The sequence below is a fragment of the Mycetomoellerius zeteki genome, unplaced genomic scaffold (assembly GCF_001594055.1).
Source record: "Mycetomoellerius zeteki isolate Tzet28-1 unplaced genomic scaffold, Tzet1.0 scaffold58, whole genome shotgun sequence".
In the NCBI taxonomy this organism is placed as follows: Eukaryota; Metazoa; Arthropoda; class Insecta; order Hymenoptera; family Formicidae; genus Mycetomoellerius; species Mycetomoellerius zeteki.
The window spans coordinates 2,279,921-2,298,480 of NW_017257588.1; the positions used below are offsets into that span (position 1 = coordinate 2,279,921).

Below are 18,560 nucleotides of genomic sequence, written 5' to 3' on the forward strand. Positions count from 1 at the left end.
GTAGATTTCGGTAACGCTATGTGGGCGCGCGCATTGACAAGCACTAAATCCCAGATTGAAGTACACGAAGTAGATAACGCAAAAAGCTTTCAGTAGTTTTATGACACCTATGGTAGAGTGTCGCGCAATTTGCGATCGCGAAAGCCATGCCGATGCGCGCGACGTGACTTCGTTTCGCGTCAATAACGGGTAACCGAGATATTTTCGAAATTCCCGACGATTTCCATGGTCAGAATATTTGAACGCACGGAGAGAGAGAGAGAGAGGGGGGGATTTTATTCACGATGAAACGATTTGTATCAGACGCACGACAGTGGAGGAACCACGACGAGTACGTTTATTTCATGCGCCACAATACGAGCGCGCACGCATCGTGCGTGGAGAAAAAAAATCTCGATTAATCCGATGCAAGAAGTAAGCGGTGCGTAGAGAACCCGCGCGAACGAAACATGCTCCGGCGTGTTTGCTCAGCTTGGATTTTTATCGGGCCAATAGCGAATGCCTTCACCGAATAACGCGCGGCCATCGTTTGTGCGCGCCGTTCCGTCAGCACGTGAAATTCAACCGCGCCCGCAATTGCGAATTTCACCGGGGCTAACACATACACATCTTGCTTACATACGCGCTCTGAATATTACGTTTTTTTATATCGCGTATGCAGGTACAGCCGCGGGCTGTTTTTTACCTGGGAGCTGTTACGGGGTGGCTCGATATTCACGGGAACGAGCACCGCGACAGCGAGATTTTGCGGCAAATTGCTAGGTCGTTTTGCTTAACAAAAAGTATGAAGGCATCTATTCGCCCGCGAATTTTTTTAAGTGATGAGGAATAAAAATAAAAAGGACTTTTCGCGCATCGTTCTCGTAAATGTCGCAGTTTGTACTGAAAGTTTAAACGAAACTGTCAAATATTCAACAAAAAAATATTTCTCTTTAGCTAACTCGACCTTCTGATTTCTCCGTTTGGAAAAAGAGAGCGAAGTGAAAGGCAGGTGCGGACAGTTTAGATAGGAGCCGCGATACAAATAAACTACTACCCGCATCCACCCCAGAACTCTGATCTTCTCTCTGATCCTTTTATCTTTTAATTACGCTGATTTCGCCACCCGTTTAATTCTCAATCCGCTTTTCCGACTTGAATCCAGTTTTCTCAACGCTTCCGCGATTCAATATGGATAACAATCGTTTGCTGTTTGATAAAATAGTTTAAATAGTGTCGACGAACCTTTTGGGAAATGTAACAATTTTCTATTATTTAAAAAGAATTATTCCAGGGAAAGATTATCTCGCAAAAGCTGGAAGACGGAAAATTACATACGAAGAGTAACATATCCTAGAAATAAAATCTGGAATCGTAGATCCAAATAAATTTTAAGAGAACGCTAAACCGACACTCACGGTTGAGCCAACGCATTACTTCCACGAAGGAAATAGCGTCTTGAGGGGAGAATCCAAGAGACGAGGATAAATAAGAGGAACGTGCAAATCTCTGGAGAGCCGAAACGTTCTGCGCGCCTTCGCGATCGATATATCCGAAAGGCTTTCGGACCGTGGGAAACACAGTGATTCCCGGTCCTCGACGAGGAGCGTGCAGCAGCTCTCCTGGATATCGTGATCGTTACGGCGCATCTGAATGCGGACTCTCTCGATACGGGTGGAGAGGAGGGGGAGGGGGGAGGAAGAGAGGAGAGGAAAGGAGTGTCCGTCTCCCCGTCCGGCTCCTTTCCAGTCACCGTGTGTATTCGCCCGGCAAGCGAGTTCCCCGTGCGAATTGAAAGTGCTGAAAGTCCCGTCGAAGCGAATTGCCAATTGCTTCGTCGCTCTCAGCCAGGGGCTTACTATGGCACGGAATTGGAAATACCGATGGCGCGGCTTTCTCTCCAACCGTCTGCCGCGAGACAGGACTGTAGGATTCACTCCAACGTGTATATACATACGTACATATGCCAGGTTGCGGGTTATATACAAAGACGTAGGATTTGTTTCGATGGATAGAAAGGGTGGGGTAGATACGCGTTAACCTGTCAAAAGTTTAATCAATCTTCCGAAATCTGCGGATCTCTTGGACGTGATTTCGAAATCTCACGGATCGTTCGCAAGGAAATGTCAGTTGTATTGGCCAGGGGATCGTAGAGAGTGTCTCAAACTTTACGAATCTCGCTGAATCTCGTCGAAGATAGCATCACTGGAGAAACATACTTGTCCGCCAAGTTTAGATCGCTACGTCATATGACGTGACGAGCCAAATATTAATATCCTTTCGAGCTATATCGACTCGTATCTACCTCGTTGATTTCACTTCAATTATTAATCGTTTCGTCTGTCGAACGCTATGAGATCACAATGCTCATTTATAATGTCCGTCTCGCTGATCTGTATTGTGAGTTAACGTCATCAATATTAACGGGGGGTTACTCGCGCACGCAGGAGATGCGTTTATGTTGAACCACGCGTTAAACATGCGGAAAAATTCGCACTCACGCCCTGCTTGAAAAATACAAACATATATATATATACATGCACGCGTAATGAGAACGCGGTTTATGCATGCCGTGACGCGCGTGAGATTCCGCAATGCGTGGAATTCGTATTTGTACGCACGATGACGTATGTTCGTGCGAACGGTGGATCGCGTACTCACGTACGCACGACGCGTGCACGCAACAGGCACGCGTGATCAACAGACCGTGACGATGGAGAGTGTGGTCGTCTTCGGCGAGGCATAGGCGTGTATCGACTGAGAGTACCTCGATTGTCAAATGCGCAGGGGATCCGTGTGCGGATTCGCGTCGGGCTTGTGTCGCGCCGCGCAGAAGCTCAGGCCGAAGCACAGCATCAGCAACGCCACCGAGCCGACCAGCAAGTGACTCGACCAGGACACCGAGCACTTCCCTGAAACAGATGGCATCCGTTCGTCATCGACTCGTCTCGATGATCCCCCTGGTGAAACCTCGACAGCGATCCGTAGCTAGGTAGCTACCCACGGGAATTTCCCCGAGAATAGCTTAGTCGGCCTAATCGTCGTGCCGAGGTTGAATGTAATCGTCGCTTGTAATAGCTTAATCAGCGCACCAAGATAGGCTAATAAATTGAGACGGACAGATTTGTCTTATGGCGTAAGCCATGGAATTAAGGGGATTACTTACAGAAGCTGCTTTTTAAGATATTACAATTGGAGAAATAAAAGATTGCTTTCTATTAGGTTGGTGCAAAAAAATGTCGGTTTTTCTGTATTGCTATTAAGAGCAGTCGTAACTTCGTTAAAAACTGAACAAAACTTAAATTTAAAAAAGGCTTTTATATAAAGCTTGAAAACTGTACTTTCAAAGACTTACTATATTTTTTGAGTTTATGTGAGTTTGATCATTTTTACATATAGAAAACTACCAGTTAAAAAAAATGAAAAAATATTTTTTCACTTTATAAGTCTGTTGCGTGCCCCCTAAAAAAAATCGAGAAAATTTTTTATTATCTATCGTGAAAGATTGAATTCTCTACAAAATCGGTTACCTTTGACAAGTATACCGGAATTTGTTCAGATTTTTATATAATCCGGAACAAAAAAATTTGCTCTGTTTCTCAAAAGCCCCCACGTTAATGGAAGAGTTAAAACTCTATATTGTTGACAAAGGGTTAAATTAATTTTGTCAATTTTAGATATTTGTTTATCTTGATACTAGTATAAATAAATGTTTTTGCGATAGAAATAAACAGAGCGAAACATTCTATTTAAACCTGATGATAATATAATGGCATAAATGAACATAATAATAAGTATAACCGATATTGTCACTGACGTAAATAGAATACCTATAAATCTAATTTAACGCTAAAATAATAGAAATGTTATTTGCGATTGTGTTATAATTGGAAATATATCGATAGTAACGATCGGTTCGAACAATTTTAGATAATTGGAACGTACTGATGCTTCTATCAGAATTTATAAATAAGTTTAATTTTCAACCCGTAGGAGATGTCGTTTAACTAACGGTACTTTATTGAAAATATATGTGATTCGGTCGTCACACATCGCTGTGACATTGGTTTTGACGTCGGTTTGACCTACCAATCCAGGTCTATTCCTAGCACTCACCTGGGATTACTTGTCACCTGTATACCGAAAAGCACGGATTATACTGGATATTCGATAACCCTTCAAAATTCTATCGAAAAAAATGTACAACCGCGCCTACATTCAAAACATCCTGAAATTGTCGTGATTAATTTTGTTAAAAGTTTCCTTTGTCGATACAAAATTGCTTTTTTCATATATTATAACTCAAAAAATGTTGAGACATCTTGATAGAATCTTCAAGAAAAAATTTAAGATATTTTAATGCGACAATTTCTATTTGACGCAGCAGCACGAAATAAACGAATATTTTCTTTGGGTTCCATCGCGCTGTTAAACCGGATGCGGATTTATTAGAGATGATCCTGCATGCGAAATACAACGTATGCATCCGCAGTCATGGAGAATCAATAACGAATCATCCCTCGAGTATTGAAAGGCAAATCATCGGATTGCCGACGTCGAATCGCATCGTTGCGTGTCGCGTTGGGAAATTACGAGGAAATCAGAAACTACATCTGAGACCAGTGAGACGTGAATTTGTACGTCCCGTAAAGTTACACACAAGAGCCATAAGTCTCGATTGATTTATGTTAAGTCTCGAAGAAACGACTGTAAATCGTTGAATGCTCGATAAAACGCCCCGGGAACTCGCCTGCGAAAATGCAGAAGGTTCCATTACTGATTCCAGTCCATCGTCGTCGTCGCTGTCGTCATCTGGTAGTTACGTCTTAAGAGTGATTACGTACAGACACATGTCCGCAGATTTCGCCGCGTCACGTCGCATTGGAACGGCAATTTCTCGCTGAAGACGTCGTTAAACTAGGAAACGAGCAACTAAAGCAACTCTTCTCTCGCGCGCGCGCGCAAATTCGTCGAGCACGTTAATTAGTTATCAAATTAAATCAATAACTCGCGCACCACATTCCGCCGAAATTAAGTTCCGGCACCATTCCACGCGGTTTGCATCCCGCGAAACCTGCATCGCGTTCCTGCAGACTCGAAAATGATGTTTCGAGGACGAAGGCACTCACCGAGATTGTAAACGTTGGCCCCCTTCCCACAGGATTCGCGTACCTCCCGATTATCCCAGCCTATCGGATACATAACCAGGCCGCCGCATATCATCGTGGCTGTAACAAGTAAATGAAAGTGGCCTATCAATTTTAAATTGCGCACTTGAATTTACACTGTAAGAAATTTCTAGAAAGTTGTAAACTTCCAGAAGTATTGGAAGTTTTGATCCAACAAAAATGTGTTGTAAATTTAAACAGTTTTATTGTGAAATTGTAATAACATTTTGTGGTAAAATATATACAAATCTCTAATGCGCATGCGTGATGCGTCAATTTTGCGTAAATTCACAACAAATTTCTTATAAATTTGCAAATATTGTGAGATCACAGCAAAACATTATATGGTTTGTAAATTTACTGTACATTTTTATTAAGGGTATTGTAAATTCATAAACTAGCAGTGTAGTTGCCATTGAAAAGTCTCGATCAATTTCATCTGTTTACTCTTTTGTAGTACTGATAATATTGTTAAGATATTTAAATAAGTTTCTTCCCCTTGAAAATATTAGGTACTTATATAAAGATGAAGAATGAGATTAGATTGCAAAATTAATTTGCTTGCAAAATATGAATATTTTAATAAAAAGAAGCTGCCCTGCTCACACGAAATTTGTAATTTTAACATTGTGTAATCAAATGTTTTTCTTGTAAAAAAAATATTATGACATTCCCGGCTTCGTCCTGCATCGATCATGTCTGTGACTCTGTCATTTTTCGAAAGCGATTCTTGAACATAGAAAAGGATCGAAAACAACGAACTAACTTGAACCGCGTAAATGGAATATGTCAATGTTAGAAGAAGAATGACATCGCTTGATATCTATTTTATTTGGGGACAGTTCATTATTTCGCTGCGAAATGCAAGTCTCTCGCAGCTCCATTGGTTTCGCATCAATTTGACGAGCGGGGATGGGTTGTCATTTTTGAAAAGGTGCGCGAGATTATTTTTTTCGCTCATGCTCAATAAAAGGATTCAAAGTTTATTTTATCGTATTTAATGATATGCGAAAAATATTTTTCTCTCATAAATGGTAACGGAACATTGATGGTAATGGACGCACATATAATAGCCAAATTTAATTACAAGTTGCGAAAAATACTTATAATACACTCACCAGCGAGCAGTTGTAAGGAACCAAGAATCCTCGTGTGTTTTGGCGTTTTGAGAATATGCGGAAGGAATGACGATGCTGCTGCTAAAAGCGTCAGAGCGCCGATCACTGCAATCGCGACGCCGATACCCATCGTGACTGTGCTCGCCTGCCACCAAACACTCGGTATGTCCCAAAAACTGCAACGAAATATCGCTTATGATAAAAAAAAACTCTTCAATAATTTAATTGAAATTTTCCATATTTTTTAAAAAGAATATTTATATACAGTCACAATAGCAACAAGAGCATTGTCAATAATTCTTTGAAAGGAACCGAGTATATTAAACATTATGATTATTGGTGCGCAAAAAGGTTTTATTTGTTAATTGTGTAATAGAACGATTCAAATAATATCGAAGTTTCAATTGGCGCACAATGTGTTTATCACGAATTTAACGAAATAAACTTTATTCGCGGTATTTATATATTTATCTTTCTACATTAATCAATAACATGCGCAATGCATATGACAAAATTAGCGCGGATTTATCGAGCCAATGCCTCAAGCAAAACGAGGGAGTAAATTTATTTTCATATAATTACATCCTGATACAATAATGCAATAATATTATAGAAACTAACTCATACGTAAAATCATTTGGCTATTGCATTTCGATATACAATCAAAATTTTCACAGCGAAATTAAGCAAAATTAAGTTAAATTATATGATGGATTTGCAGAATATATTTTCTGGTATTTTGAACAAAAATTGATAATTTACATTATGTAATTTGTAACAGTTTCTCAGTTGATATCTTTATATTATAATTGCAACTTGAATCTCTCAAGTGCAGAAAATATGCTATAATTCACATTAATGAAAAATATTATAAAGCAGACACAAACATAAACAAACGTTCTATAGAAATTTAGAAAAATATATAAAACGTCGAATGTTATTCCAAATAAAGAATCGGCTCTCTGATGAAACTGCCGATGCTGAAAAACGAAAGGGTGGTACAAGAGGATATGGAAACGAACGAAACTATGCGGAATATTTTTCGTTCTATGCAAATATTATTTGTGAGAGATATCGTCGCGTAAAATATTGTATTAATATCTGTTTTTAACTTCCTAAAGTTTTGATCCGTTAACCATATGACTAAACACGATATTTTTCGGGGTGGTATTCTCATGATGGACGTATATTAGGTGTACTCTTGTTCATTTTGAAGGAGTCGCCACGTTGCCGTGGGTATTTGAAGTTGGCGCTATGTCATTATGTCATTGTGACATTATGATGCGTTCTTTCCTTCAGAAATCGAAAAAAGAAATGTAAATTTCTGCATCCTTTTTTTCGGAAACTATTTGTACACATTTTTACTTGACATGTACTCATTTTCGCAATATGTCACTTCAAAGTTACTGCGATGTAAATGTTTAAAATGGTCGCATCTGGTTGTGCGCAGAACGGTACGAAATTCGTTTCGAAAACGAGCATACCTAATATACTTCCATCACGGGTATTCTGACGTAAAATATCGTATATTGTTCCCTCCTTTATTTCGTAAAAAAAAATAGATTATCAATTGTAGCGAGCAAAATTGAAGCCACTCACGTATTTCTTACATTTTCGTAACTCTTCCCTCGACCTACTATTTATTTCGGGCGTTGCTAACTCGTATAGCTTTCTGTGTCAGCTAATTTTGAATAAATCCAATTCTCGAAATATTTTAAACACATTTATTGAAATGCCGTTGCAATAACTGCAAAGAATATTCGGTAGTATAATAATAACATAAAAAATAACTTTGAATATTTTAAGAAATTATTTTGTAAAGTTTGTGTGCCGTGAAACTAATAATTAATAAATCGCCGAATTGATTACATGCCGAAAGATAACGTTTATAGAACTATCGGAACGTCTCGATTTACAGAGACTAGCTATTAGCACTTATCGTGGTTGTATTGCTTGCATTAAGGGATGGAAGAGAAGGGAGAAACACATTTCGCGTGTGTACGATTATGCTATCGTGCGCATTTGGCCAATCGGGAAATTGCTTGTGGTACAACCGACACTTTCGAGAATCAGATATTGAAACGGCTATAATGCATACCCGGTGAGTTTACATTGCGATGCTGCGATGCAAAAAAGATTGTTAACACATGGCAATCAACGTAATAATAATAATAATAATAATAATAACAACGTAAGATGCATTTTGCAATATCAAAAACGTCGACATTAAACTCAGCAAAATCTGTCATTAAGATTAAATTTCCTTGAAAAATTTATCAGCATCACTATACGTATATCTAATTGACAGTGGATGAAATCCGAGTGAATCCTTATTTGAGTCTATATCGCAAATGAAAAAGAAACGAAAACATGAAGCGGCTTCGTAGGATGACACTGACACCATCCGACCTACATACGAATTTACGAAAATTAAATCAGAGATACATACGCGAGATACATATTTTTATATCCCTTTTCGTAGCGAGATCTCGTTAGAAAGAGTATAAGCGGAATTAAATCTGTGGATGACTCATTGTCGACACTCGTGTTTGCCATACGGTATTCTCGATAAAAAACGAAAGTATACGTTTTCTTTTTTTACAAAAAAAAAGCCTCCCGGAGATAGAAATATTAAGGCAAAGCTATAATTCCATTTTAGCTATTGTATTATAATAATAGTCATATACCTTAATTAACGTGATATTAACGTCGAAATCCGCTTGCTTTAAAACCGATTCGAGAATAAAGCGCATTAGAGAAAATCAAGTTCCATCTGTTGACGAGCGTTTTTAAAAATGTATAATAGTGATACGCGCGTGTCAATTTTATTTTTTGTCTTTTCCGCTATTGTATATGCTCTCGTGAAATAAGAACACATACACGCAATTGTCAGAACAATCTCCATACAATTCTATACCGTTACTGACGTCATCAATACATATGTATAGCTAAATCGATCATATTGTCTGTTAAAACTGAACTAACAAACTAACAACTCATGTAACGCAAAACTGTAATTCTCTTAACTGTCAGGCAAAACTCATCGATTCAAACGGCATCAAATTAAACCTGAGATATATTACGATTTCTACGACCAGCTGCGAAACACGTTACAGATTGCGCATGCGAGTGCATCAGTGATGCACGAGGGCGGAGTGTTAGATCAATCAACGAGTGCGCAAGCAACGAAAAAGAAAAGGACTTACATAATTTGTCATGGGTCATTGCTTCGCTTTTACCACATACATGCAAACTTCGCGTGTACTTTCGATTGCAAATCCTCTTCGCAGTCGATAGCGGTGGTACCGTAATTCGAATTTGGAATTGACTTTAATTTTTGTTTTTAACGCTTTCACCGATTTACGGAGTGACTACGGGGATTCGATCGTTTATATAGTTGCGGAATAAATATAATCAGTAAAAAAACACATGATTTGCAAATACCTTTTGTATTTTGCACTCAAAATTCAATTAAATCCGATTAATCACGCGTTTGCACACCGTTATCACTATTGCTATTATGGTCATTATCGGTGTTATAACGTAAACAAACATATATCGATTAATTTCATATATTGATATTAACAATATTAACATTATTAATAGCACGAAAATTTATTTTTATGCATACTTAAAGCGTGAAAATTTATTTTAATGTAAGTTTAATGTAAATTACGTGTAACTTACATATATTTTTAATTACACAATATAATTTAGAGTTGTTATTTATACAAGGTGTCCGGTAAGTTTTGACAAAGCTAATCTGAATCAAAAAGTCCTCTACTATTTTGCAATTTTCGCAATAGTCAACGAGATGTTATCTAAAGATTGTCGAATAAGCGGATAAACTCGACGCAAGAAAACTTTAAAATTTCTTTCGGAGATCTTTATGAAATATCTTAGGCCCGTATTCATAGTCAGACCTTATCTTTAAAACTTCCTTAAATTTATCTTCAGATGCTCTACAAATTATTTCATTGGCTACTGAGCATCTAAAGATAAATTTAAGGAAGCCTTAAATACAAGGTCTAACTATGAATACGGGCATTAAAAATGTTTCTTAAATAACGCTTAAAGGTACCTTAAAATTTTTGCGTCGATTTTAGATATTCTGCTTATTGGATAATTAAAAAAAAGTTGTGAAAATTGTAAAATGGTAAAGGACTTTTTGACTCAGTTTAGTCCGCTCTATTTGCATAAGTGTGCTTCGTCAAAACTTACCGGACACCTTGTACATTATTTCCAATATAAACTCTAAAAATACGTATAAAATCGAATGATAATATTTAACTCAATAATTTTTGCACGCTCGGAAGCTTAAGAGGATTGACCGTAAATTAATTTCTACATTAACAGGTGAAAAGCATTTCGTTTATTTAGATAAAACAAATAAGATGTAACCGTTCTTTGAGTGTTTTGTGTGATATGCTATCTAAATCTGAATGTTTTGCGCAGAAAAAAGAAAAAACCATGTCGTTTCTTTCATACTTAATTCTTCATAATTCCCTTTGTTAACAATAATGCCTTAGTTTTAATGCCGCGAGCGAACATGATTTTTACGACCGCGCACACGACAAAATTGACGTAGTTTGCAAAGAAAGTTTTTATAGTGCAATATGTCGTTTTCTCACGCGATCGCGACATCTGTACGAAGTATTCCGTAAAAAATTATTTCACAAATTGTACACTTGAGTCCGACTAAAATTATCCAGATTCTCGTTCCAAACTTGAATTAATCCGTCCGTCATCAAAACTTCGAATATTACTCCCTCGCGTACGGTTCATAAATGTGTGCAAATTTCTTTTTCCACGCGCACGACATAGTTTGTGTAATTTAAATTCCACGATTCGCGCTAAATGTTCATTTCAAGCAAACGTTTAATCCTCGTTTGTATGAATTAGTTCATTTACGATGTTACATATATTATTATTTATTAATAAAAAGCATCATACGTAAAACATTTTTTTAAACATATAGTAAGAATAAAAAGTATTCGTACAAGGAAATTTTTTATAAAAACAGTCTTATTTGTAGAAAATAAACATTAATTAGCAATTTTATACAATGAATACATTCTATTCTAAAATAAACGAGCATCCAAACAATTTTTAATTTTCGCTTATTTTTCAGATGATATATTTTCTATAATTAATACACATCTTTTTAGTATATATAATTTAAAAAAACATATACAGTCTATTTTATTCTTTATAAATAAATTGTTAATTACCCAACAAGAAATGATCGCCAATTAAACGTCGAATCGACGTCAAATTGGTGTTGAAATCATATCGATATTGATTCGGCATCAGTTCGATGACTCATTTCTCGCTGGATAATATTTACTTTTTAAAAATAAAGTTTTTTTTTTTAATATTTTCTCTGTACTACTTTTTGCACTCACTGTATATAAATTTTACTCTATATTGCTATCGCAGAGAATGAATATGTTATTTTATTCTGGTAATATAATGCGTTCACGCGCTCTATAATCTTGATCATCAAAATCTTGAATTAGACATCTCGTTGAAACGAGATAATTAAAATCGCATGTGATAAGAGGTATTTCGGCATCCGAAATCGTTCTCGTTTTAGTTAACCGGCTCGTTGGTTCACAAGAATGACTCGAGCAGATTCAGTGAACAACTGTTCCACCGCATTTCGAGCATTTCGAGCGCCCCATGAGCAGAGTCTCTTGCTCCTCGAGGTGCTTAATCGTATAGTTATGTACTTGCACCCATTCGCTTTGATATGAGAATATAGTGATGCGAGAATACGTACCTTGAATACCTCGCACACTCATAAACTATCTCGGGCGTGGCGTTAGGCGCTCTGATTCGCGGGTAGTTGCAACGTCGAAAGGAACTGAAGTACGCGTCAGCCTTCCCCAACAGTCGTCCCTGAAATGCACAAGATCGCGGAAATACGATTGTTACTCTATTACGTTTAACGCTAGGCTTTATAATAAAACTGTATAAAACATCGAAGCTCGCTAACTTCAGCAAAAAAATGGAGATAGTAAACTTCAAATTACAGGCTATGCCGTCAATGAAAGTACATAGAGCTCATAAATATTAAAGAAATTTACAGACTTAATTTCATCCCCCTCTTTTTAACATAACTTTCCTGAGTTGTTTGTAGAATGGCAGGTAATTGTAGAAATAAGATGAGGAATATTTGAATAAGTGTAAAGTAGAAACGTCGACATCATTTGAACGCTGCTGATTCGTGGCATGAAGATTGTCGCATCGCGCGAGCATGCAACAGCATCCGGGGCAAAAGACTTATACAGTCTATTCATTTATATGCGAAGGCGATGGCATAGCAAGGGAAATTTTCTCTCGTTTCCAACAGATTTTACACGGCGCCAAAGAAAATGTCTCGCCGTCCTGTTTGAATGCTTTTGATTGCTTCTCTTAATACGGAAAAAATATAGCGTGACCGTCTGGCGGAGGAGTAATAAGCTCGCTTGTCGTTTGCCAAATGCCGTTTTCTTCAAGCATGTTTCTTTTTTCGCATTTATTTCCATTAATATACCATAATAAAAGTCTTTGACTAAACATATAATTGCGCGATTTTATAAATAAGTTCTTTTTTTTATTAAGTTTCTTATTTCCTGCTTATAAATAAATCTAAACGTTTCTAAGAATGAAAAATATATATAATAATTAATATGAAAAGAAGATTACAATAATATTTTTTATTGAAAAAGAATTATCTCTTAAAAATTTATTTTTCCATTATAGTGACAAAATTGATTCAAACATAAACTCTAATTAAATAAAGCTCTGAAAAAATCACGTTAGATACATACAAACGATATATAAACGAGACTATATCATACAAAATTACGTTCGTATATAAAATAAATGCATTCGTATGGAAATTTATGTTAACTCTGATCTATTCAAATTTACTATACGATCGTTTTGATCAATATATTATAATTAAAAATTCTAAAATAAATAAAAAATTTTCGTAGAAAAAAGATGTTACATTAACAGATGAAGTTATCAAATACCTCAGAGAAAATCGTTTTTAAATAAAATATTAATAAGAAAATTAATTACATTTCGAGTCAAGATTCGAACAAACCAGTAGAATTAATAATTATATTTATTTACAAAAATGTATGGTAATGCCATAAAATGTAGCACTTAATTTACGCTTATAAGCCTATGCATGATATACATTCTAAAGAAAGGAGATTAGTTTACACAAAATATACACATGTATAATTGGTTCTAAAGAGAAGCATCATCTGTTAATTAAACTGATGAAACGCTTTGGCTAACAAGATTCCTCTTGTAACAAGGCTCCCCTTATAGCTCTAGATTCCTTCGGTGATTCGCTATACGGAGAATCGATACGTCATTAATCCTAAACTGTACAAACGAGCTCTCAGAAACGTATATCCACAATCAACGGTAACAAGATCTCGGAAAAGTAAATTGTAATTTCTTTCACCACCCGCGGAACCTAAAACCGGTAAAAAAGGTTTGTTAAGTCTACGTACAACGTTAGCTGCCTAGAGAAAATGCAAAATAGATTCGAAGCGGAAAAAGTTACAGTTTCCTGACGATATGACTAAAAAGCAGGAATCTCTCTTTCGAGAGACGGCTTCATTTGCGACGTGACACGTGGAATATGAACAATTTGGTCGCAAGTGAGGCCAAACTACCTTGAATCTGCAACTACATCGGCCAGGCCAGGTAAAGGCAAGTAGCAGTCACACGAAGTACAAAGTTACCCGACGATATTCGCCTCATCAACTTCTCTCTACCAAGTTGTCGGTGCCCAAAGCGTTCTTGTCGCGTTCAAGAATCTTGTACGCGTAACGAACGTCTCAGTAAGTTTCAAGGACCGAAATTTTCCTTCGCGTCACAATCAAGACTTTGTTACACTTGTTGACAATGCCGAATTGTAGTTAGAGTGAAATTATTCAATTCTCTGAATTACAGTCTCTTTGATATATTAGTGCATTATTGTTTCGTTACGTGAATACATATAATTATTATTACGATTTTCAACATACATTTTTACTAATTTTTTTATTACCATTCTAGTTCTACATGTCTAAAGAACTTAATAACTTTGAATTCTTTATCATATTCGTTAACATGATATACATTGATATTTCTTTTGATATTGAAATTTCTTCCCTCGTGTGTTTTATTTTATTACAATATAAATTTCTTTTAGTTCGTTTAACTTTACTAAACTACTAATTACGTGACAAATATCTGTGTATTGAGACGTTTGCGCTGTAGAACTAATGTTTCAGTTCCGTCGGTTCATTCGTGGTTTAGAACGAAGAATTCGATTACTATCGCCGTTCTACGATCCATCTTGTCGGATGACTCGAGCTTGTTCGATTTCTCACGTTTTCTTTGCCATCCTCCTTCCACTTCTTATTTCTCTAGCTTCTCTGCTTTTCTTATTTCCAAGTTGCTCTTTTCTCACTATTTTTCGTTTTTGTATTTCGCTTCTTTGTCGCAAACTCCGCTGCTATTCATCTCGTCCGATTTTACATCTTGTGCACGAACAAAAATGAAACGTAAATAGCTAGTAACATTATACACGTGTAATGTTGCAATCTTATCTCAATATTAAAGCTCGCGAGTTCAAAGGCGCTTTAAAACGAATATCCTTTAATCCGCGTTTTGTCGAAGACACGCTCGCATTCATGGTTCCCAGCTAATTTATTGAGAAATACTTCGATATACATATAATCGTATTACACTTAACTACGTAGCAGAAATCAAGAATTAATGGGAATGAGAATTGGAGAGCCATTGCGCCGCTCTCGTTATTCGTAACCCGACCTCAGCAAGTCCTGAAATTCGAGTTCGCGAGTTTCAACCGTCTGATCTCCCAATGAATGGCTCGAGAGTGATAAATGAACTGCCGCTTGAATACGTGCAAAAAGCACACGACGTAAGAAGTAACGTAAGAAAAACGTACAATTTTCCGTTTAATAAATATACACACAATATTCTGTTCTCTCCTGAATTACAGTTTCAACGTAGATGCGTCGCGTACCCCGATACACTAATTTGTCGATAAACTTGACACACCTTATTGAAATCGTGAAACGTTCTTGGTATGCACGTCGTTGAAACTCACGAAATTACCAGTACTTTCGTGGCCGAACACGCAAATTTCGTCGGTTTTATCGCGACGCTTATTAAATCGCTTTATGATCGTACCAGAGAAATTCTCACAGTCGTCAAAATCGTCGACACGAGACCCTTCGACGATAAGCGAGGAGGCGAGAACGACTTCTTCACATCTTCGTGTCATCACCGTCATGTTAACGATGCGAAGTCCTTACATACGGAGATACGTCATGGAAAATGCAAAAACTACGATCGTACGTGTATGTGAAATTCAGAATGACCCTTCGATGTCACAAAAACGCGAAAAAAGATGTCGTAAACTTTTATAGTGACGGAACAGAGTAGTGTAGTTAAATTTGTAAGCGTGAATTTCCACGTACTTGATAAACATAATTTTAAAAGTTGCTTCACGGAGAGAATTTTTTCTTAGAATTTAGCCTGAAAATATGGTAGTCCTGGGACGTTATATTTCAAAGAATTTTTTATGTAAATTTCTCTCATTCATTAATAAAACTATAATAAAATATAAAATAAGTTTGATTAATTTCACTGAAGTGCACAGTAAAAATCTTTAAAATTCAATTAATGTACAATCAGGGCTATTAGAGCCTAGCAAGATAACGTATGCTATAATTATAATGATTTATTACATTTCATATAAACTTAAACAATGTTCAAACGTTTCGAACATTGTTTAAGTTTGTCCACTGAAGAGGACCATTGGAAAAAAGATCAAAACGATTGAACATTATTTATATGAAATGTAATAAAGCATTATAATTATAGCATACGTTATCTTGCTAGGCTCTAATAGCCCTAATTGTTCATTAATTGAATTTTATTCTTATTGAGCCGAAACTCAAATTATTCTTAACTGTTAATCTTTAAAATATTGTATTGTACCACAACTACCATATTTTCAGGGTAAATTAAAAAAAAATTCTCTCCATGTGTAGTAATCAGGTAAAAGTTATCGATGATTTGTTCGCTAATCGTGCATATCGAAGTATTGGCCAGTAGTATATCATCGCGGAACTAATTCAGTTGTGACCGGTAATAATGCTATTTTATCCGATTGAACGAGATGCTTTCATATTTATCGGTACCCTACTTTATAGCCCCATTAATGTCGCATTAATGACCATTAAACATCCAAGAGCGCTAATGTATCGCGCGACAGAGAAAAAAGCGATATTGATTTAATGATAAAGATTAGTGTTAATTTACGTGAATCCAAGAGAAACAAAAAACAGAAGGAACAAAATTCTCGTGTTTCCTTAATCATCTGTGGCTACCTCATAACTCCTTCAAAATTCCCTAGCGATTAACTGTTATAATCTTTAAACATTGCTTCAACGGCAAGGAGTTTAAAAACTTTTGAAAACTGGATCCCCACTTTTATAGCTCTTTATAACGACATAACGTAATTAAAAACGCGTAACGCGATTGCTCACCTGAATCCAGTAAGGCAGATAAAAACCGGAGCACGCGAGAATCGAGGCCACAGTGGACAGAGTAGCCCACAGCACGCACAGCACTGTCATCTCATCGGTTTAGGAGGGACCACCTCTCTCCCTCACGCACTGCAGTTCATCCTCCATCCGTGCATAACTGTAGGGGACCACCCCCCTAAGCGGTGTCAGGATCACGAACTTCGACGCACCCGCACGGCACCTGCATACGATCGTGGACAGCCGATCCCGACAGCCGCTCTCGACAACGTTGACCCTCGTCGCTGTTAAACCCTCTCTTTACGTCATGGCTGGCAAAAGGCGACGATCGATTGTGTGAGTGACATTTATTAGGGTATTGATGTTCCTGTCGCGGCTCGTTTGACACTCGCGGGCTGTTAATTCCGGGATCGATCGACCTCCTCCTAATCGCGGATCAGAACGTGCTTGGCGATGCGTTCTACGGGTTCGAACATTCGAGTATTTTAATCATTCCCTCTTAATCATTCGGTCCTTATCGTCATTTCCGACGACGAGAGATCAACGCGAAGCCGTTAATTCAGATTCCACGAGAAATTACTCGGCTCGTAAAACGTGACCGAGGTGTCGCTCAGAATATCACTTCTCCGAAATGAGTCACGCGGTTAATTCTGATTTCCATTCTGTAATATATATATCTCTCATGTCGCAAAATTCATGCCGAGTAACGACGAAGCGATTTCCCACTTACACACTGCGGGAAACCACAAGAAAGTTACCCTTCCAAACGATTGCACAGTTCACTGCCTGAAGTTCCATAGACGAGCCACTCTGTTTGTAAGCCACAACTGTTATCCAGGTTCAAGTTCATTATTCCGCAGAATGCATTAATACCTTGTTAATAATCTTCTTTTGATTAAATGTTCCAAAGATCGCTTCCCGAAGTTACTACGTATTGTCATATGGATCTGGCTAATTATTCAAAACGTGACATTTATTAGAGAACGTTCAAAAAAAAATTAATGATGTGCAAGTCGTATCCTTTGTTTTTTCTGCATCGCGTTATTAATTTACCAAGAGTCCGTTTTCCATCGAGAATCCACTCATGGACCTAAATTCTTGCAGAGATGGTACTTTGTTCCCCTGCCAGGCGCCTCCTCCAAGGTTAATTATAGATGCGATCACTACTACCCACGCTGCGGTGCTCGTTCTCCACCACGCTCTCGATAAGTGAAGCACGTTCATAAAAAGTATTCGTATCATTCGTTTTGGAGTCGGGCGCCCGCGCCGTCACTCTCACGTTCGCGGCGCGAAAGATCTTGAGAAAATCGCGAGACAGAGATCGTGTGGCGGAAAATTGATGTCAAATCGATATTTCCGGTTGAAATTTAATTTTCAACCCGGAAGTCGACGACACCTTTTTCTAAAGCGAACGGAGACGAGACGACCGATTATTACCGTCGTCGTTGTTCGCCGTTGTCGTCGTCGTCATCCGTCGTCGTCCGTCGTTGTCGTCGCGCACGGCGCCGCTTCGTGGCTGCGACTGAACGGTTCCGTTCTCCACACTCGCGGCTGCGTTCCTCTCTCTTCTCGCTTCTCTCCTACCCGCGTCGGTTCGTGCCGCGCCGCGCCGCGCCGCGCTGCGACCGCACTGTGTGGGAGGATCGAGGGCGCCCGACGACGCACCAGCATCCCGCTCTTGGACATCTGGCGAGCATGCACGCGTGGAGAACGGCGACCTCCGA

At 37.8% G+C, this 18,560-nt stretch overlaps 1 protein-coding gene across 1 annotated transcript; it reads right to left on the reverse strand.

The window, feature by feature from the left end:
- Positions 1-1,302: 1,302 nt before the first annotated feature.
- On the reverse strand, positions 1,303-17,686 carry LOC108728077 (lipoma HMGIC fusion partner). Its single transcript, XM_018456436.1, has 5 exons — positions 16,840-17,686; positions 12,048-12,166; positions 6,266-6,441; positions 5,109-5,207; positions 1,303-2,891 (listed from the first exon to the last, which is right to left on the reverse strand). The coding sequence occupies exons 1-5, from the start codon at positions 16,927-16,929 to the stop codon at positions 2,755-2,757; spliced, it is 621 nt and encodes a 206-aa protein (XP_018311938.1). The 5' UTR covers positions 16,930-17,686; the 3' UTR covers positions 1,303-2,754.
- Positions 17,687-18,560: the final 874 nt, after the last annotated feature.

What these genes read in the sequence shown, in the direction of transcription:
- LOC108728077 (XM_018456436.1), bottom strand. Translation starts at nt 16,929, where the DNA reads ATGACAGTGCTGTGCGTGCTGTGGGCTACTCTGTCCACTGTGGCCTCG. An exon ending in ATCTGCCTTACTGGATTCAG is followed by an intron (nt 12,167 to 16,839) that starts GTGAGCAATCGC and finishes TGTGCATTTCAG; the next exon opens with GGACGACTGTTGGGGAAGGC. An exon ending in GAGTGTGCGAGGTATTCAAG is followed by an intron (nt 6,442 to 12,047) that starts GTACGTATTCTC and finishes ATTTCGTTGCAG; the next exon opens with TTTTTGGGACATACCGAGTG.